The following is a 23,035-nucleotide window of genomic DNA, read 5'->3' on the forward strand; positions in this document are numbered from 1 at the left end:
GGTTGCTTTTCAAATAACTTTTCGTGTCGAAATACATGCAAATGATGTTTTTTCATTTTTTAAAAATTATTTTTGGATCCAAAAAGTACAACCGTAACTCAATTTTAACAAAAAAAAAAATTTGAATTTTGTCAAAACGCTGAGCAATTCTTAGTCTCTCTAACGTTTTAAATAACATAGGTGACGTGTCGTTTGTTGTCTTAGTTTTCGGTGATTGGAGGGTAACCGGTAAGTATGAAATTTTTTTCCCTTGAAAAGTTCAATTTTCTACGCATTTTGGACTTAAAACACTTAAAAAAGCTACCTTGATTAACTCATCAATGAGCTTAAATAACTAAAAATCTAGCTAGAAAACTTAAAATCAACCTAAAAACAAAAATAAATTTATCAGCTTAGATCTACCATCTCATACAATAAAAAAAACAAAAAATATCTAAGTAAAACTTTTTTCATCAAATGAAACTCGTTAATATCAAAATTAACTTTTTTTATGGTCAAATTCGGTGCCAAGTAAGGTTTTATCTATTTACAACTGAAATTAATTTTAAAATTATCTTTAAAAAATATATATTACTATTAAATTATCTTTAAATAAATTATTAAAATAATATTTATAAATCATCAGATTATATCAGAATTTTAAAATAAAATTAGAGCTTTTTTATCATAATACTTATAATTATTTTACAAATAATTATATATGAATTTAATAGATAATTATTTTGAAAAATTCTCTCAGGAATTCTCAAAAAGAATAGAATAAAACTATTCTACTATTTTTACTGTCAAAATATATATAGTTTTCTTTGAATTTAAAATAATTTTTTTACTTGTCACACGTAAATTTATTTTGAATTTTATCTATTATTTAAACACAATCATGTGTGGCTAATCTTGACCTTGCAGACAGTCTGAAGTTGCTACGGAACTTCCTTTAAAAATCATTAAAATAAATGGGTTACTATCTATTAAAACGAAACGAAGTTGAATATGCAATCCTTGAATTTTTCATCACCGTAGTGTACATTCATTCACCATCCCAAGACAAATGTAAGTCAAAATTTGGGTACTTTTTTGTTATTTAGTAATGAAGAAATATCATTTAGATTCCATGACCATTAAGAAAATAACAATCCGGAAAACAAATAAAAGATTGTTTCGATTAGATGAAAATTAAAAAACCAAAGCAAAACAAATAATTAAAAACATTCTAAGCAAAACCGTTCAAAATTTGGGTTCTATCTATCATTTTCATCGTTTGTTTTTCTTTAATTGATGCCTTTTATATATTTCTTATATGCCATGACAAACACAAATAAGTCAAAAGACAATTTTGTAGAAGACCAAGTCCATGAAGAAGAACAGGTCAACCAAAACTCTTCAATACCAGCAGCCAGTTCCTAAAACAAAGGAGATAAGGTTAACAACAGAAGATAAGATAGTAAATCTTTCAAATTCAAATGTAAATCATGCTTAGGCTAACTAATATGATAGTTCTTGATTTACACTTAAACTCTGTACTACTCAAAGTCTATTTAAAGACAACAAGAATGAAGAACAATGCATCATAAGAATAATAATAAACAGTTCTTCAATTTCTATTCTGTCCATTCTTGAGTTCTCTATTGTTTTATGGTATCAGAGCCTCTAAAAAGAACAACGTCTATTTACTATTGATTTACAATGACTTCCTCATCTTCCACCTCAAATAATTCTGCTGATCCCATTCTTTCTATCCCATCCCTCTCTAATCTTCCTTTTACTATAAGCGTCAAACTCAGCTCCTCCAATTATCCTGTTTGGAAGGCTCAAACACTGCCTTACTTCAGAGGGCATGGTGTTTTTGGTTATCTTGATGGTACGATCCCCATTCCCCCACAAGAAATTGATTCTCTTCATCCCAACACAGGTGCTGGTATCAAAATCCCAAATCCTCAATATGCTCAATGGCTTCGTCAGGATTCTCTCATTCTTGCCACCCTCAATGCCTCACTCACTAAGGACGTCCTCACTCAAATTTTTTCTTATTCCACATCCCGTGATGTTTGGCTTGCCTTAGAGCGCAACTTTTCTTCACTCTCATGTGCCAAAGCTGTCCAGGTTCGCACTCAATTGGCCACCATTCGCAAAGGCTCTCTGTCTGCTAATGCATATTTTCTCTCCATCAAACGTCTGGCTGACGAACTTGCTCTTGCTGGACAACCACTCACAACTGATGATATCATCACCTACGTGCTAGCAGGACTTGGCTAGAAATATGATTCTTTGGCTTCTATCATTACCTCTCGTTTAGATTCTGTCACTCTTGAGGAACTCTACTCACTTCTTCTTATCAGTGAATCCCGTATTAATCATAACAATCAACCGCTTCAAGCCACTCCTTCAGTTAATGTAGCTACAAGGCATTCTCTGCCTCACCCCTCATCCTCTTCTCCCATTCATGCCAATTTTCATGCCCCCAATCGTGGTTCTGGTTTCTACCGTGGCAGAGGTCGTCGTTCACGTTTCAGCCCCCGTAACTATGGTTCATCTACCTCTGTTACATGTCAGGTATGTTTCAAAACAGGTCATTCTGCTAGACAATGCTATCACAGGTTTGATCTTTCTTATCAGGATCAGCGCCAAAATCGAACCTAGCCTCAAGCTATGTTTGCTGCACATTACCATACTGCTGATAATGAGTGGCATCCTGATACTGGAGCCACCCATCATTTAACCAACAATGCCAACAACATTCACGTGTTTAATGATGATGATAACAACCACAATCATATTCAGGTTGCTAATGGTGCAGGTTTGGAAATTCTTCACAGTGGCACTTCCACTTTCTCTTCTCCATCAAAGTCCTTTATGCTTAAACAAATTCTTTGTGTTCCTGAAATACACAAAAACCTTCTGTCTGTTCATCGTTTTTGTCTAGACAATAATGTTTTCTTTGAGTTTCATGCTTATTTCTTCCTTGTGAAGGATTACTTGGGGAACATCCTGCATCGAGGTCCAATCAGTAATGGTCTTTACTCCTTCTCTGCCTCTTTAGCTCACCTTCAACCTCAAGGTCTGTCAAGTATTCATGTGTCTGCCCAGCTTTGGCATCGTCATCTCGGTCATGCTTCCTTTCATGTTATCAATAAAGCTATATCTATAGCTCCTCCTAATAAACTTGCTTCTATATGTTCTGATTGTCAGTTGGCTAAAAGCCATGCTATGCCCTTTAAACATGTTCATGTTTCAGTTTTAAAACCTTTAGAATTAATATATTCAGATGTTTAGGGCCCTGCTCCTATTTTATCCACCACTGGTGCTCGTTATTATATCAGTTTCTTGATGACGCTACCAAATATTTATGGTTATTTCCCTTAAAACTCAAATCTGATGCATATTAAACTTTTATTAATTTTTAAACTGCTGTAGAACGTCAATTTGATACAAAAATTAAAGCTCTACAATCAGATTGGGGTGGGGAATTTCGTAGCCTACATAAATATTTACATAGTCAAGGCATCAATCATCGAATAACATGTCCATATACGCATCAACAAGCTGGTGTAATTGAACGACGTCACCGTCAAATTGTTGAAGTTGGTTTATCTTTACTCGCACATTCAAAATTACCACAACAATTTTAGGAAGATGCCTTCTTAACTGCTGTTTATATTATTAATAGATTGCCCACACCAGTTTTACAAAATTATTCTCCTTATAAAAAAGTCCACAATCATAAACATGATTATCATTTTTTGTGTGCTTTTGGTTGCGCTTGTTGGCGTTATTTACGCCCTTATAATAAACATAAAATGGATTTTCGATCAAAACGCTGCATATTTATTGGGTATAGTATTGGTCATCAAGGCTATAGGTGTTTAGATGTCGCTACTGGCAAAATTTTCATCTCCCGTCATGTCGTTTTTTATGAGTCTATTTACCCTTATACAGTATCTCCATTTGCTTCCCTCACCCCCGATTTCAATACTGTTGTTCTCCCACCAAATCTTCAGTTGTCCTCCTCTAGTGTTCTTATTTCTGCAGGTTCCCTTTCTCAACCTCCTGCACCACGCCAGCTCCCTTTGATCTCACCACCAAGTCCATCAAATTATCTTCATGATAATTCTATCTCCCCTGCCTGCAATCCTCCTTCATCTCAGCTGCAAAATGACTGATCAACCCCCATCATTATCTCCAATTCAGCAGCCGGTTCCCATCACCCATCCCATGATCACAAGAAGTAAGAACAATATCCACAAACCAAAAATCCTCTCTGATCATCATATTCGCTACCCCATTCCCAAAGCTCTTATGACCACACTCCATCCACAGAATAAAGAACCCACTTGCTACTCCACTGCAGTTAAACACCACCATTGGCATGAGGCTATGAACAAAGAATTTGATGCACTATTAGCAAATGGCACCTGGACTCTTGTTCCCAAACCACCGGCTGCCAATCTTGTTAGTTGCAAATGGGTGTACAAAGTCAAGAGAAAAGCTGATGGTAACATTGAACGTTTCAAGGCATGTCTAGTAGCAAAAGGTTTCCATCAACAAGAGGGTGTTGATTTTGGTGAAACATTCAGTCCAGTTGTTAAACCACCTACTGTCTATTTAGTATTGTCTCTTGCAGTCTCTTATGGTTGGTATCTTCGTCAAATAGATGTGCAAAATGCCTTCCTGCATGGCCTTCTACATGAAGAAGTTTTTATGACTCAACCTCCCGGCTTCATACATCCACAACTGCCTCACCATGTCTGCAAGTTACAGCGCTCTTTATATGGTCTTCATCAGGCACCACGAGCATGGTTCTCTCGGTTAACTGATTAATTGCAGGCCATTGGTTTCATTAGCAGTCAAGCTGATCACTCTCTCTATATTTATCACCAAGGCTCCACACTCATTTATCTTCTCATTTATGTCGATGACATAATTTTGGTTGGGGCTGACTTGCAAGCTATTAACCGTATAATAAGCTTATTACAAAACAAGTTTGCAGTTAAAGATCTTGGTGAGTTAACTTTCTTTTTAGGAATTGAAGCTATCAGAGACAATCATGGTTTGCATTTGTCACAGCGCCGTTACATTCTGGATCTTCTTACCCGCAGCCAGATGGACAAAGCAAAGCCATGCTTGACGCCCATGTCCACCTCCCAGGTATTATCCAAATCTGATGGCAAACCTTTTGCTGATCCTCATCTTTATCGCAGCATTGTTGGTGGGCTGCAGTACCTCTCCTTCACAAGGCCTGATGTCGCCTTTACAATTCACAAGGTTAGCAAATATATGCACAATCCGCTTGAACCACATTGGATAACTGTGAAATGTATTCTGCGCTATTTAAAAAGCACAATCTCCCATTCATTATTCATTCAACCGAGTACTGTTGCCAAGCTTCATTGTTTCAGCGATGCATACTGGGCATTTGATCGTGATGACAAACGCTCAGTCGGTGCCTTTTGTGTTTATCTAGGCACAAATCTAATTTCATGGGGGTGCAAACAGCAACAAACTGTTGCACGAAGCAGTACTGAAGCAGAATACAAATCTCTTGCCAACGCTGCTGCTGAAATTAAATGGATGCAATCCCTGCTAACAGATCTTCATGTACAGCTTGTCCAACCTCCAATTCTTTGGTGTGACAACATCGGTGTTATATACTTAGCCAGTAATCCTCTATTTCATGCCCGCACCAAACATATTGAGATTGACTTTCACTTTGTTCGGGATCAAGTTCTACGTGGTGAACTTCGTGTTCAGTTTGTATCTAGCAAAGATCAGTACGCAGATGTCCTCACAAAGCCATTGCCCTCCACTCAGTTTCTTCTTCTACGTGACAGTCTCATTATGCGTTCCTTACCCTTTCGACTGCAGGGGTGTTTAGAAGACCAAGTCCATGAAGAAGAACAGGTCAACCAAAACTCTTCAATACCAGCAGCCGGTTCCTGAAACAAAGGAGATAAGGTTAACAACAGAAGATAAGATAACAAATCTTTCAAATTCAAATGTAAATCATGCTTAGGCTAACTGATATGATAGTTGTTGATTTACACTTAAACTCTATACTACTCAAAGTCTATTTAAAGACAACGAGAATGAAGAACAATGCATCATAAAAATAATAATAAACAGTTCTTCAATTTCTATTATGTCCATTCTTGAGTTCTCTATTGTTTTAAATTTTAGCTCAAAATAATGCCTTGGAAGTTTTGAAAAGAGGTAGATGTTATTTGTACAAAAATTGTTGCACATGCCGATTCTAGATAAAAGGGCCCTTTCCTTACTGAAATGTTACATCGAAAAATAAAATTCTTGAAAGCTCAGTTGAGTTTATATATTGCAAATGGGGGGGGGGGAAATAATTTTGCACCGAATGTGATGTCCTTGTGGATCACCAAATATATAATTTATTACGATAATCTATAAGAGTTAGTGAATCAATCTAGGAGTGCATGTAGCATATTATTATATAACAACTCTGTAATGGTCATCCTCTAGAGATTAGGAAGGGCGGCTATGTCCTTATATGCGTTGAAAAAAACCCAGCTTATTCTTTGTGTTATGGGCAGGAATACTAATTATTTACAAAATACTAATGTTTGTTTGATGGCCAAGTATGGTTTTAGATAAGATCAAATTAACTTTAAAAATTAATTGTTCTTGTAATTAAATTCTTAATAAATTCAATTAAATCTTGAATAACTTCAATTGAGTTCTTAAACATTTAATTTTAAGTTTTCCTTTTTAGATAAAATTTTTCTTTGTCAGTAGGACCTTCATCAGTGTTAAAAAATACTTTGTTAAATTTTTCAATCTTATATATTTTGATTTTTCTTAACTAGTTTTTGGCAATTTCCTGGACATTTTGGTATATTCTTTTCACTAATATATATATTTTGAATTTTTCTTCCAATTATTATTATTTTTTTTTTGTATTTTCTCTTTTTCTCTTTTTTTTTTTAATTTTATTTTGTTTATGTGAGACCCTAAAATGGATAACAATGTGTATAATTGAGTATAATCTCTATTTAAAATGTTTTTACAATAAAAAAATCATATAATTCATCACTTGAATTTGATTTATGGTGACTTGATTTATTTATAAAATAAATTTTTTTTTTTTGTTAGAATACAAATTTAGATGTATATTGTAGATAAAAACTTGATGATTTGATACTTTAAAAAGTATCTTTAATCAATTCATGATTTTGAATAGCGATGAATAAGTTGATGCGGATGAAAGATTTGGTTCTATTTTTCTACCTCTCCTCCTAGTTTTCGTACACTCAATTATTGGTAACTTCTTTTCTTTCCCTAACACGATGTAAGCCGTGAGAAAGTGGAAAAGGAAAAATTTGGTGCTCGTGAACTGACTTCCCTTTCTCAAAGAGTATGATATTTTCTTTTTTCCAGGCAAGAATCCGTAGGCATTAGGATAAAGTATGGCTATAAAAAGTCTACCAGTCCAAGTTTGTAACAAGAAGGCAAATAAATTGCCGTACTTATAAAATTGACTAGTGTAGCACTCACCTTCCTCGGTCCCATTTTTTTGGATGAATAGATGAAGTCATACCTCCACCCTTTGGACTTCAATAAAGATGTTCCTTTCTTCCTTTTTCAATAAAGACTTCAAAATGGGGTAGTATTGTGCTAGCATGATTTGAACGCGTGGCAGGGAAGATGTTATTGTGGAAGTGTTCTTCTTTTGGTATTCTTGCTTCCACCGCCAACAATCTTGGATTTTTTTTCTTTCAACTCGCCCATCTTTAAATCTTTTTATCAACATTCCTTGGAACTTAAATATAGATTGATGGATTTGACTCGAGGTTTCACATAAGTTCTTGTAAAAATTATTTCTTATGTATTTTTTATAAATCCAGCCTGTCTCGACGAGTCGACATGGGACCCGACTGACCCGGGGCTAGAACTGGATAGCGTTAAAGAAAAAATGGGGGAAGGAAAAACCAGGAGCGACCCGGTGTAACCCAGCTGACCCAACGAGTTGACTCGGCAACCTGGTTGACCCGACTGCAAACTCGTTGACTTCTGTTTTTTTCTTGTTTTTTTTTTTCTAAAATGATATCATTTTGATTTTTTTAAAAAAAATTTGACCCGGCCGACCCGGTCAAAACCCGGAACTTGGGTCTTAGACCGGGTCGGGTCTTAAAACTATGGTTCATAGTTTTTAAACCCGGTCCAGTTCAAGGCCCGAGTTCTGGGTTTTGATCAAGTCATTGGATCGCTCGGGTCAATTCCTATTAAAGAAAAAAAAAAACGACGTTGTTTTAGTAAAAAAAAATAAAAAATTAATGGGTTGCAACTGAGTTCTACCGGGTCAGCCAGGTCATACCAAATCATAATTTTTTTATTTTTTTTTTCAACTGATCCCGGTTTCAATTTTGAGTTAGCCAGGTTATAGGCCGGCCTAGTTTTAAAATTAAATTTTAGACAATGGGTTCGTTCTATTGACATTCATTACATGGTTGATATTCCGTACATTTTGTTTTTCTCGATGGGCAAGGTTACTTTGCATGAGGATGTCATAATTAAGGGCAGCTATGTCCTTGAATGCGTTGAATAATCGCCTTTCGATTGTCGCATGAAGAATTGCCTTTTCTTTGTCGTCAAGTATAATAATTAATTATTTACAGAAAAACAGTATGGTCTAAAATAATCAACCCTCCTCTCCTCTCCTCCCCCTTTCGTTGTGTTCTTGATGTAGAAGAAATGTTTTCGACATGTATACATTTGAGAATTTTAAAATCTTATATTTTCCCATTTAGAACATTTAATACTCTTATTTCACTCTAGTTAGATTATGAAAATTTAATATAGAAAATGACTTGAGCCCATGACTCCCTTTCTCACACATTTCAGCTGCTATGGATTGCAATACAAGTATATATTCTCCCTTGACTTCATTTTTCTTTTTTTCTTTTTTTCTTTTTTCTGCTGTATTCTTACTTTTCAGTTTGTCAATCTGGTAATCAAACGGTTTAATTTATTTATACGTTTACAATCAAGAATCATGGCCAATAACATTCTATTAGGGAAATTTCCAGGGACGATCCTGAGCGTGTTGGGGTGTGTGTGTGTGTGTCTATATATATGTGGTATGGAAACTTTTGAGCTTCGAAACTCGTTTTTCCATTAGAACATTTTTTTAGGTACTGTACAGAAATGACTCGGGCTGCTGTTTGGTGTTTTGAGGTAGAGGACGTGAAGTCTAGAAATAGATTCTCACGGCCGGAGACGATGAGGAGTATTTCGCAGAAGTATCAGAATTTGTTTTTGAAAAGAGGGGCATGGGATCCTGATGTAGATCAAAAGTTGAGAGCTTATATTAAGAGACATGGCATTTGGAATTGGAATGAGATGCCGAAAGCTGCTGGTAAGTACTGCTAATGATTAGTACTTGTATTCTAAATGATACTGGCAAAACTTTGTGAAAATAAAACTGTGATATAATATATTGCTTCTTCTTCTTTGTCTCCATTTGTAGGTTTGTTAAGGTCAGGGAAGAGTTGCAGGCTTCGTTGGATGAACTATCTAAGGCCAGATATTAAGCGTGGAAGCTTCAGCAAGGAAGAAGTGCAAACCATAATCAAGCAGCAAGAAATGTTAGGAAATAGGTATATTTATTCTCAAGAATAGATATTATTAGCTAGCTAACTCCTGTATGTTTCCATTTGTTTTTAGGAGAGCTCACCTATTCCACAAGTTCATTGAGTTACAATCAGCTCATTTCTTGAACATATGTCCTGCAATAATAACACGCGCAGTACTCTCCTCTAATTGCTCTATTTGGTATACGAAGACATACAATTCCTGGGTATTTTATGTCCATAAATGTTATAAAATCCCCTTTCATGAAGAAATCTCTATGATTTTCGAAGCGTTCAATTACTTTTTTCTCTTCTTGTAAAACCACCTCATATTTGAAGCAAGTGATACAACTCTATTTAAGGGATCCATTATTAACTTCTTATGACATCATTAATCTTACATTAATTGGTTAGGATTCAAGAGACTGAGCCTGCTAGTATCTCATAAAGACTAGTTTCAACCTTTCTCACCAAGAGGTACTATTAATGAAGGTTAAGAGCCCTTCATCTTTGAGCAGATGAGACAATAAATAGGCCTCTTTATAGGCGCCAACCATGTTGCAGATTGGTAAGAACATGGTGATGTTCAATATAGCTATTGCAAAACTCTAACTTTACAGTCTAACCAATTAACACTCACTTTACAGTGTGGTAGTCGAATTGTATATAGAGCAAAGTATGCAAACTAGCAGTATTTTACCATCAATTGAAAAAAATAATGACTAAAATCGGCTGCATAAGATCAATAATATTTTCTCCTTTTTTCATCCATTTCAGATGGTCTACAATTGCAGCAAAGTTTCCTGGAAGAACCGATAATGATATCAAAAATTTCTGGAACACCCACATGAGGAACCGCTTCAACAACAATATTAGTAATACTACAGTGCAAGCCCCTAAACTGCAAGGAATACAGACATCCGAAGAAGAATTCAAGCAAAGGAAATCATCTGCCATTGATGTTTCTCTTCCCACTGCTCCACAAATATTGAATTCAGAAGAGTACTCCTCCAAGGGGACGCTCCCCATGTTACCAATTCTGTTTTCTGATAATTTCTCATCTTCCAGTTCCAGTCCTGTGGATGACATCAATGAAAGCTTGCGCATGGAGGAGAATGATGGATCATTTGAATCATTTGCAGAACTAAGTTTGCTGGATCAGCCACTTTCAATGGAAGCTCAAAAGTGCTACGCGGAGGATTATGGAGAAGCATATACAGATGAAATGTGGGTACAAGAATTGTTGAACTATCCAAATGCTTCCAACAATTTTGATGTCGGCCAAGAGTTTTGGATGAATTGCTTGATGCTAGCACAACTGCATGGAAATTAAGTAGATCGTGTGTTTATGCCACTTTTAAAGTGGTCTTCTAGTTAATTAATATTAATAAACTACAAGAGTTAAATCTCGTAATTTGCATAGGCACTGGACGATGCAATTTTTTTTTAAATTATCTTTTCATGTAATGATTGTGATATTTTTTATGTTGGAATTTTCTTTTTTCTCGAAAATTCAATGTATTTAGTAAATTTTCATATTTGAATTAGAGGCTAATTTCATAAAATATGATTTAAATTTGTAGTATAAAAAAACTAAAAGTATAAGGACTAAAATAAAAAAAAATCACAGGTCTTTTGTATATTTGTGCAAAAAAGTTCATTTTCATCCAAAAATTCTCCATTGACTTACTTTTTTTACCCTTTTAGTTTTAGGATTTTATATTTAGACCATCCACTTCATTTATTTTATGTTTTAGTCTTTAAGTGGAAGATAGAAAGTTGTTTAAAAATAAAGATGAGATAAAAAGTGGTTATGTGATCATATTTCAAAACCAAAAAATTGATCTTGCTGTCATTGAATTTCTTTCTATGAGAAGAGTATCATTAAGGTGTTTTTGAACTTTCATCTCACTATAAAAAATAGATCAAGCTCAAAAAATATTTTTTAATTCAATTTAATTTTAGACTTTTTGACCTATCTAAGAGTGTTTTGAGGTAAAAAAAAAAAAAACAAAGAGTTTAATTAAATGCTTAGGGTGTTTCTTAGGAGTTGAAATGGGTTTTTGGATCCCAAAATTTAGATTTTGACTTTTTTTCCATCAAATATATATGGTCAAAATCTTTATTAGTAGAAGATGCATCATTTATTTATTTTTAAAAAAATAATAAGGTGGATGGCATGTCACCTACCATATTAAACAAAAAAAAGCAACAAGACTTACGTTGTATGTGCTTGGTCTTGCATTTCAATGATCATGTGGACTTTTTTTTTTTTTTTTTTTGGTATAAGGCAATGCATGCTAACCCAACCATTCAAGCCTATATGCCTAGCTTCTTGTTATACAACTTTTTTTTTTTTTTTTTAATTTTAGTTAAATTTATTATAAATAAAATAATTAAAATTGAAACCCAACTATGTTGAAGCTGGCTCGGTGTGATTCTATTTGACTAAGCTAGCCCAAACGCAATCAACTCATCCCTTTTTAAAACCCATGGCTCCCAAAAGAATTTTTGGTTTAATGTTATTTTAATCTTTACCTAACTTGATTAGTCTCAATAATGAAATAATGAATTGGTGTCGGTGTAAAATTTATGTGTTAATGTTGTTTTGGAATGTTTTTTTTGGAAGTTGTTTTTTTTTTTTTTTTTTTTTTTTTTGTTTTGGTGAAAACATATTATGGGTTGAAAGCTCTTATGTTTTCTTGTTTGTGAATGTTTGTTTGATATTTCCTTAGTTTGTGTTATTAAACATAAAAAATGATTTTTTTTTAATTTATTGTTTTTATTTGTTTTAAGGATGGTGCCTAAAAAGTAAAACTATATTATTTGTTTTATGATGCTTGTGTATTATATTTATAGTTTTGAAATCCGTGGTCTAAGTTCAAGTGGGTCAACTCAGAACCCAGTTTACCTAGAACTGGAATCGGACCGAGTTAAAAAAATAAAAAAATTCATAACTTGGTGTGACTCGGTTGACTTGACAAAACCCGCTCAAAAACCTGATTGCAACCCGTTGATTTTTATTTTTTTTATTAAAATAATATTATTTTAATTTTTTTAAATAAAAATTAATTCAATAACCTGATCAAAACCTAAAATCCAAATATTAAACCAGACTGAATTTAAAAACTATCACTATATTATTTGTTGCGGAGAAATTTAAGTTCAAATGTCTATGTTAACTGTTTCTCGGCTTCTTCAAATTTACGATGCTTGTGTACTATAACAACTTTGTTAATTTAAAAAAGAAGAATAAAATGATGACCTGATTAGAAGTACATGTTAAGGTTGTTGTCCAAGCATCATGGAGCATCTGTACCGTGTTGCAGGGACTTCTAGCTGTTACAATTGACCATCATCGCCCCCTTCTTTCTTCCATAAAGAAAAGTCTATGAATATCCAAAAATATTGTTTTGAAAAGAGGAAGACCTTCTTTAAACAAAAATTATTGAAGATTTTACATATAAAATTGGGAATTTCTTAGCCTTTCTCCTTTTCAATTCTTGAAAGCTCAGTTGAGTTTATATATTGCAAATGGGAGAACAAAGAAATTAAGGTCCAATGTACAGTACCTAATGTGATGTCCCTGTGGATCACCAAATATATAATTTATTACAATAATCTATATGAGGTGGTAAATTAATTACAAGAAATGCAAGTTGTAATGATCATCCTCAAGAGATTAGGATCTTTGAACTGAATCATACCTCTCCTGAACCATGGGTTTGTTTTTCTCGAAATCATAAAATTCATTAAAAAGTCATAAGAAATCGAGGACAGAATTTTCGGTGGTATTTTTGTCATCAAATTGGTGCATGGAGGTTGATTAATTTCTTATTTTTTTTATGCTAGTTCTTTAAGAAGAACACAAACTCAACTCATATGCTATTAAATTGAAAAAAAAATAATAGTGTCACTCAAAACACTAATTTCTTATGAAGAATCAACTATTTGTTTGGCTTCAAGTATACTATTATTTTTAAAAAAATTAAGGTAAAAAAAAAAAGGCACCCCTCTCTCATCGTGTTCTTGACCTAGAGGAAATGTTTTCTGCGTATTTACATTTGAGGGAATTTATTTTTATTAATATATTTGAATGAACGCGTAAGATCCAATATTTGATATTCTTTCGCAAGTCAAGAAAAGGAGTTCACACATTTTGTCTACCTACGCGGGGTTGCAATTTGTACAGTCTGGAATGCGAGTAACATTGTAGTCTCCCATTTTAAACTTTAATACTCTTATTTCGCTCTAGTTTATTCCTAAAGTTTTAATATACAAAATGACTTGAGCCCTTGACTCGCTTTCTCAAACATTTCTAAGATTAATTTCTAAAGTTTTCGTATACAAAATGACTTGAGCCCTTGACTCGCTTTCTCCCACCTCTCTGTGCTTGATTCAGTCCATTTTCGCCTCCTAGCACTTGCTATTTTATAAAGTCAAAACACAAACAAGTATTTACTTGTGGCATTATTCTGACATATAAGAAAACGTGTTAATCTAGGATGAACTGATCTATATGCATGTACTTGTTGTATGTGTCTTGACAGGTCGTTAAAATTATTGGAAATTCTGAGCTTTGAAACACGTTTTCCCACAAGAAAGTATGGTATAGTTTATGGAAATGACTCCTGCTTTGACGTAGAACTTGTAGTCTAGATATATATAAATTCTCAAGCAGCATAAGAACATGAAAAAAAATCCAAATTACTATATCAGAATGCGCCTGTGAAATAGCTGCATGAAGTCTTGACAATATATAAAATAAATACTAGCTTGCTTATATATATATTAAATTAAAAACAAGTAATAACAATCGGTTCAATTCCAAATATTTCGGAGTAGAAGCAAAATAAAATGATGGAAATACTGATGACTAACGCGTTAAAATGATCAATTCCATACAGTTGGTGTGAATTAGACTTTGGAGAGAAAATAATATATATAAAAAAAACTTATAACTTTGAATTCAAACATTGGATCACACCTTTTTTTTTTACCTAAAAGATTCTACAAGCTCAGTTTTATAAAAAATAAAAAATTGGTTGGTTGTAACCAATTGAGAGATCTCCAAATTAGATCTTAAAGGTGCTATACCGACTAATTTTGTTATTTTTTTTCTTTTTATTTTTTATTTTCTAACTTGGTTATGTTTTTTATTGTTTTTTCTTTTATTTTTTTATTTCCTAATTTGTTAACATTTATGTCAATTTTAAGATTTATTTAATGAGTTATCAATATTTTAGTAAGATAAATTACTCAAATATAAAATATTTTTCATTGAACTTTCAAATTATATATATGTTATTTGTGCCTACTATTTTTTAAAGGTTCTGTTCTTGTAAACAAAACAATCACAATATCCTTGAATTAAATATCCAAGCCATTAAAAACATAAAAATAAAAAATAAAAAACAGCAGTACCCTATAACCTCGACTTCTATCTATCAAAATAGTGTGATTGTAGAATCCTTAACAGTGAGTTTTTGAACGCGAGTTGGGTCAGAAGACTCATGATCGAGAGCAAGTTGATGTTTGGAAAGACATAAGTTTATTTGTTACTATAAAAAAAGAAAAATAAAACAAAGCATTTTTGTATTATATGTGCCTGAGTTAAATTGGTTAGATTTTACAAACCAGCAATGCTAAATTGAAAATCTTATATCATTGCAAAATCTTTGGTAAATTATTTTTAATATATTAAAAGACTTTCACCCTTCCCCCCTTTGCATAACTTAGTTTTATTTTTCTGTTTATTTAATAACTTTTTTTGTAGCTATATCCTTTCTGTTAAACAGGTCAATCAAATAAATTAATCAAATGGATTAATTTATTTATAAGGTCACAATCAAGAACTATGCTAGAAAACATTGTATTCAACCAACCCTCTCTTTATCTGTCAAATAATTATTTAAAAATTTAAAATTATTATGTGAGATCATAAAATATAATTTATATAATTTTTTAATATGCTTTTTTAAGTGAAAACTCTTTGGTTTTAACCTCAAATATAATTTATCTAATTCTCTAACACATCCCTTTAAAATATAAACATTATTCAAAAATTTAAATGGTTAGATAAGACTCTAAAATATAATTTATATAATTTTTTAATAATTATATATATCATGTCAAATAATTATTTTATTTCAAAAATTTAAATAGATTACAAAATATAATTTATATAATTTTTTAATATATGTATATATATAGGGGGAAACTCTAGACCTTCGAAACTCGTTTTTCCATTACAACTTTTTTTAAGATACTGTACGGAATTTACTCGTACTGCTGTCTGGTGTTTTACGGTAAAGGACGTGAAGTCTAGAAATAGATTCTCACGGCAGGAGACGATGAGGAGTATTTCACAGAACTATCAGAATTTTTGTTTGAGGAAAGGGACATGGAGGGCTGATGAAGACCAAATGTTGAGAGCTTATATTAAGAGATATGGCATATGGAATTGGAATGAGATGCCGAAAGCTGCTGGTAACTGTTAATGATCAGTACTTGATTTCAAAATGTTACATATACAGGCAAAACGCAGTGAAAGTTTTTCTTCTTCTTCTTCTTCTTCTTCTTCTTCTTATTTGCCTCCATTTGTAGGTTTGTTAAGGTCAGGGAAGAGTTGCAGGCTTCGTTGGATGAACTATTTAAGGCCGGGAATTAAGCGTGGAAATTTGAGCAAGGAAGAAGTGCAAACCATAATCAAGCTGCATAAAATGTTAGGAAATAGGTAAATTTATAGATATTTTTAGCCGAGGCATGTAAGTTTCCATTACTTATTATGGAGCTCACCTTTTCCACAAGTTCATTGAGTCACTCGCAGCTCATTTCTGATCTCTCCTCTGATATACAATTCTGAGGCATTTCATTTCCATAAAATTTATAAAATCCCATTTTATCATGAATATTCTCATCTTGGTTAGAAACCAAGACAGCTAGTATCTCATAAGAGCTAGTTTCAACCTCTCTCTCTCTCCATTAGATACAATTAATTAAGGATAAGAGCCTTTCATCTATGAACAGATGAGGCAATAATTAGGCCTCCTGATAGGCGCCAACCATGTTACAGATTGGTAAGCACACGGTGATGTTCAGTATAGCTATTCCAAAACTCTCACTTCACAGCTTAGCAATCACTTTATGGTAGTGGTCAATTGGTATATAGAAACTGTACGCATAGTAGCAGTATTTTGTCATCAATTCAAAAGAATAATTACTTGGCTCGGCTGCATAAGATCAATAATATTTTCTTCTTCTTTTTTCATCTATTTCAGATGGTCTGCAATTGCAGAAAAGTTGCCTGGAAGAACGGATAATGAGATAAAAAATTTCTGGAACACCTACTTGAGGAACCGCTTCAAGAACAACATTAGTAATACTGCAGTGCAAGCACCTAAACTGCAAGGAACCGGTCCTGTGAATGACATCAATGAAAACCAGCACATGGAGGGGAATGTTGGATCACTTGAATCCTCTGGAGAGCCAAGTTTCCGGGATCAGCCATTTTCAATGGAAGCTCAAATGTGCAAGGTGGAGGATTATGGTGAAACATACACAGATGAGATGTGGGTCCAAGAATTGTTGTCCTATCCAAATGCCTCCCACAATTTTGAATGCAAGCAAAGGAACTCATCTGACATTGATGTTTCACTTCCCACCAGTCCAAATATATTGAATTCAGAAGAGTACTCCTCCAACGGGACACTCCCGATGTCACCAATTATATCTACAGATAATTTCTCATCATCAAGTTCCAATCCTGTGAAGGACTTCAATGAAAACCAGCACATGGTGGAGATTGGATCACTTGAATCGTTTGGAGAACTACCTTTGTGGGATCATCCCTTTTCAATGGAAGCTCAACTGTGGGTCCAAGAATTGCTGTACAACTAAAATACTTACCAAAATTTTGCTGCTGGCCAAGAGTATTGGATGCATTGTTTGACTCAAGCACATGGAAACTAAGTATAGCGTATGTTTTTGCCACTTTCAAAGTGGCCTACTGGAAAGTCTTAATTTCTCGATGCGTATACATAATAGAAAATGTTTGAAAGACAGCGTGCTGTTAGCTACCGTTTAGCTATGGTGCCTTAATTATGATTTGATACCTGAAGGCTCTTCACTTTTTAGATTCCGATTGGGTGTCTATAATTTGCGATAACATATGTTTTTTGTTTGTTGGCGTATTTCGATGGTGTGGGATTTAGTTGAAATTAATGTCATTCTGCACTTTTCTCTTCTTTTATGCTACTGTTGGTTATCTATATGCTGTTTCTGTTCTCAGTTTTTTTAGTATTAAAGTAAACTGCTAGGTTTTTGATGGTTTATGTTGGACTGTCAGTTTTTGGAAACATGGTAAAACCGTGTTTTAAAAAAAAAAAAATTAAAATTTTTATTTATTTTTTAAGATTATTTTAATTTATTAATGTTAAAAATAATTTTAAAAAAATAAATAAAAATATTATTTTAATATATTTTCAAGTAAAAAACATTTTAAATTATAATTATTACTTTACTTCCGAACATAATTAAATTTCATTTAAAAATGTTCACGCCCATGTTCTTGGTGCTCTGCATCGGTATTCTTGATTGATGTTAGTACTGGATTCCATATATCTTTGTCAGCTATGTTGTTTTTGTTCTTCTTTCAATGTGCTCCATATGGTAAAATTATGGCTCTCGTGATGTTCTGACGAAAGGTTTAATGATGACAAGTCTTTTCTTTCATAGCCAGGTATTAAGCAAGCTTATCGTATTTAGATTGATTTGTGAAAATTTTATATTTCATAATGTGTTTATGAAATCGAAATCTACATATATGCAATGGGATGGCAGGAAAATGGTCTCTGATAATATTAATCTATGTCAAAAAATCATCTCAACCTAAAAGTTTAAGCTTTTAGATGAGATTTCAAGATATGATTTATATTATTCTCTAATACACCCCCTCAAATAAAAGTTCTTTGGGTTTAAAATTTGTATAGACCCACATTACTTTATGCTTAATTTTTGTATCAAATAAATAGAGATGATAAAATTTGAACTCGTGACCACTTGGTCATGAAGGCTCTGATACTATATCAAATAATCATCTCAACTTAAAAACTTAAACTTTTAAATGAAATCCCAAAATATATTTTATATCATTCTCTAACTATCTACATATATCCTTTTATGTTTTCTTCTCTTCCTCCTCCCTTCTTCCAATGCCACCAAAAACTTAGCCTCTTGATCTCTATATCCACCGTAGAAAAACCTCTTTCTCCCATGAAATACATGTACGACTAGTAAACACATTTGTAGTAAATGCATGTTTTAATAGGTTACATGATTAGAAAATATTTTTTCAATTATGCTAATTTGAAAAATAATTTTGGTTTTTGTGCAAACGTGAGAAAAACTCATTTAATCACAGTTAAAAAAATCTAAATAAAAATGGTGACCAAACAGAAGGTAATGGAAGTAAATAGTCACCGGAATTTATCATTCATGCCAAACTAATGACATGTATAAAAAGTAAATGAACCTTATTTATGTATAAAATCACCCTATATTTTTCTTAATCATCGAGATTTTCATTGGTTTCAGGTTATATAATAAGACATAACTCTCACTACCTCGTTGAAAAAAGTAATTAAATATTGTATAATAATTAAATAAATAACGGTTAATGAAACTTAATTGAATAATGTATAAAAAGTAAATGAAACTATCTAGTAAGTGGTCCAATGATTTCAAGTTTGGAATCAAGAAATTTGTTTCCCATCTGATCTCAAGTTCGAACCATGTTGTTGCTAATATGATGGTTATTGGAGGCTTATATAGTCATTAACTTTAAAAATTCGTAAAATTAATCGAGGTATGCGCAAATTGATCCAGACACCCATGTTAATAATAATAATAATAAATAAAAATAAAAGGAAATGAGCCTTATTGATGATGTATATATTGCCCCAACTTGTTTACGAGAAGGCATTACATGGTAGCGTGGAACTTTCTTTGCCAATTCAATGGTTGCTGCTGCGAGAGTCAGAAAGCACTGGACCATCTTTACCTGGTCTTAATTTACTAATTCGATTTGGTCTTTTTAAATTCTCTCTACTTTCTTTCTTTTTTTTATTTCCTTTTTTTTATATAACAAATTCTCTCTACTTTCAACACAAATCACCGGAGAAAAAATCTATAGTGCTAGTCCGCAATGAAAACATGTCCTAAGTTTCCAAGAATTGAACAGATCGTCACCCTGATCATGTCATCAAGAAGGCTGACCTTGACTTGGGTATTTAATTAATGACTATATAGATATAATAATTGTAAAAACAAATCATTTAATTTAAATTACGATCACTTCAGCTATGTATTACGCACTCTTTGTTGTCCCTTTACCGTATTCTTCCACTATATGTCAGTTTCCTGTCTCGTTGAACGTAGAAAAATCAATCCTCAATGGCAGGAAAATATAATATATAGTTAACAATCTCATAATTAAATGAGCAAGATATATATCTAGTTTATTTTTAGTAATACATATTCCAACTTATACGATATTTACTCCTATTTAGAATTAAGATTTCATTTAAAAAATATTCTCCAACATAAAATCTATAGCATGAAATATTAGTTTGTCTAAGATTAATTGTAAATGAATTAAAAATAATCTTAAACAACACTTGGTTGGTAAAATTTTTAAACTCAAAAAGTCTTCATTCCACATTTAAAGATTACAAACTTTTTCCTAGAAAGTAAAAATAAAGTTTGTAGGGTATCAATGTTTTAGAAGAAAAACGACCTATTCAATACAGGCTTTACATTAAAAGCACACGAGCACTTGACTTGGCTTGGGTTTGGATTAATTTTAAAATAAGTACATTGTAGTACAACCTTCTACAATGATGTTTGTTTTTTCTTGGCATCGCTTCCTTGGGGGAGGTGGCAACTAGTGTGGTCGAAAGCCACCGGATTTGCCGTCGAATGACTCTTTTTTTTTTTTTTCCTTCATGTTTCCTTAAAATTCATGTTTGGTATTTAAAATTTTAAGGTTATTCTTTTTAATTGGGTAGATTTAAGTATCAAATTCTTATTCTTTTAATTTATAATTTTTCTTTACTTTTTTTTGCCTAGTTTATAAACTTTAAATTTTAATTTATTTTTTTTAAGATTTTTGGTAGTTTCTTCTTTTAGTTTTTTTTTTTTTGTAATTGATTTTTCTTTTAAATTTAGGCCTTAATTCAATCTAATATCATCCATCCTTTTTCTTCTTTTTCAAATTTGATCCTTATTTTTTTTAATTCTTATTTGTTTTTCAATTCCATCATTTGACATTTAATTTATTAAAATTTAAGCTTCATGGTTTTTTAAATTTGGTGTTTCCAATCAAATGGTCTAGGCTTTTGGGCCACGGGTTTTATAAGTTAACACAAGTTCATGTGGTTTTCTTAGTTTTTTTTTTATATATATATATATAAGATTATTCATATCTCATGACATAACATATGGGTTTAGCATATCGATCCGAGCAGACTAGGGCTCTTTTTTTTTATAGTCGCTATTTGTTTTTTATTTTGTATTTTTTTTCCTTAATTTTATTTTTCAATATTTAATTAGTTAAAGATTGAGTTTTTGATGTTTTTCTAGATTTGTTGTTTCATGTCAAATGACTTAATTCATTTGATTAGGTAATTTTACCTAAAATTACACGTAACACTTCATTTAGAACCATATCATTTCTCCAAAAAAAGAAGATATTTTTAAAAACACAATTGAGTTAGTCTCTAATATTATCAACCATTTATTTAGGCAAATAATTCTACTTTAAGAAATTATATAAGATGTAGTGTCTGTTTGTCACTGCATTAGTTTTTACTTTTAAATTAAATTATCTTTTAAGTTGCTTTTTACTTAAAAAAAATATTAGATTAATGTTTTGATATGTGTTTTTTATATATAGTTTTGATGTATTGGTATCAAAGATAAAAAAAAAAAAATCTGAATTTTTTTTTAATATATTTTCAATTGAAAAGCATCATGCATTACCATAGTCTATCAATCAATAGAAAACTATATTTTTAAAGACAACACACATGGAATAATGTTTGTACTCTCACATGATGAAATATGGTTCTATCGAATTTTATTTATCTAATATAGTTTATGGAGAGTTAATAGACTAACTTTATACAATAATAATTCTACTCTCCTTCGAGGATAGATAGTTTTGGTAGCCAAAGGAAAATTTGAAGGTAAAGGATATTTCTAAGACAATATTTGGGTGCATTAAAATTAAGTTTTTTTTTCTAAAATATTTTAAAAATTTTATTTTCTATCGGTTTTATATATTTTATATATTTCTAACTTTAATGTTTAAATTCTAAAAATTAAAAGAATAAAAACAGTAAATATGTTGGACTGCCATATGACAGCATTTTTCCGAACCTCTTGCTGGTTATTTGGGAATGTGCGCTGATAATTTTGCTCCCACTCCACGTTATTGCAAGGTTTATTACTCTGTTTGGGCCTTTAGGCCCTCTTCTTTCTGGAGCAGAAAAAAAGCCTTCCTTCTAAAAAGGAATTCTTACTTTTGTTTTATTCTTTGTTTATTATTTAAAAAAAAAAAAAGGAATTGGAACCAACTTAATTAATGGATGCCTCCCTTCAATTTCTTCATCCATATTTGCAAAATCTCTCTAACCGGCATAATAGCTCATTGTTGGGTTTCAAAATTCAAAAATAATAAAATAAAATTATTTAGAAGTTTCTAAAATTCTATTTTACAAATTTAGAGTTGTATAAAATTTACTTGAATATTTAATATTCTTCGGCTATGATTAAATTCTTAGGGCTCATTCGATTAAATTTTTAGGGCTCGTTCAATTGTCTAGTCTTCAATAGTAATTCACACTAACCATCAATAAAAAATCTTCTAAATCTTCTATTTAAAAGAGAGAGATTTACAAAGCCTAAAGTACTAGCTTTAATTTTATGTTTACGTAATTCTTTTTGTAAAAATTATTTGACATAACTTTTTTATTCTTTCCCAAAATAATAGGTTTAGCTTTATATTTATAGGGAATTTTAAAAACTAGGATTATTTAGAAACAATACTTTGATTAATTCATTAATCATTTTACTTTTACTAACCATATAATACATTTTATGGAATATATGTTCAATATTATGTATCAAATTTTAATGGAAAAATAATATTTAAGTTTTTTGTTTATTTAAATAATTCTTTATTCTTCATTTAATTATGAATTTCTTGTTCAACAAAACAAATAATAGTTTTTTTTTTTATTTCTATAGATAGGTTTAAAGATATAATTCTCCCTACAAAACACCTTTTTATAATTTCTATTCTAAAAATCTTACTAAATACAATTGTCACACGTCACTCAAGCAGCATCGTTTGATGATTTTTTGTTTATTGATTGATTCGTTGA

General features: G+C 31.9%; 2 protein-coding genes and 1 non-coding gene across 3 annotated transcripts; all 3 read left to right on the plus strand.

Annotated features, from left to right (window-relative positions):
* Window positions 1-2,202: 2,202 nt before the first annotated feature.
* LOC118031700 (small nucleolar RNA Z247) lies at window positions 2,203-2,341 on the plus strand. The gene has a single exon (XR_004684566.1). It is a non-coding gene; the product is annotated as a small nucleolar RNA Z247 (small nucleolar RNA).
* A 6,824-nt stretch (window positions 2,342-9,165) lies between these two features.
* On the plus strand, window positions 9,166-10,923 carry LOC118031672 (transcription factor MYB15-like). The gene is made up of 3 exons (XM_035036166.2): window positions 9,166-9,376; window positions 9,488-9,617; window positions 10,368-10,923. The coding sequence occupies exons 1-3, from the start codon at window positions 9,166-9,168 to the stop codon at window positions 10,921-10,923; spliced, it is 897 nt and encodes a 298-aa protein (XP_034892057.1).
* A 4,927-nt stretch (window positions 10,924-15,850) lies between these two features.
* Window positions 15,851-17,489, plus strand: LOC118031472 (transcription factor MYB3). The gene is made up of 3 exons (XM_035035909.1): window positions 15,851-16,079; window positions 16,197-16,326; window positions 16,871-17,489. Exons 1-3 carry the CDS (start codon window positions 15,944-15,946, stop codon window positions 17,487-17,489), a joined length of 885 nt encoding a protein of 294 aa, XP_034891800.1. The 5' UTR covers window positions 15,851-15,943.
* The last annotated feature ends 5,546 nt before the right edge of the window (window positions 17,490-23,035 follow it).

Source organism: Populus alba, chromosome 11 (genome assembly GCF_005239225.2).
Source record: "Populus alba chromosome 11, ASM523922v2, whole genome shotgun sequence".
NCBI classification, from domain to species: Eukaryota; Viridiplantae; Streptophyta; class Magnoliopsida; order Malpighiales; family Salicaceae; genus Populus; species Populus alba.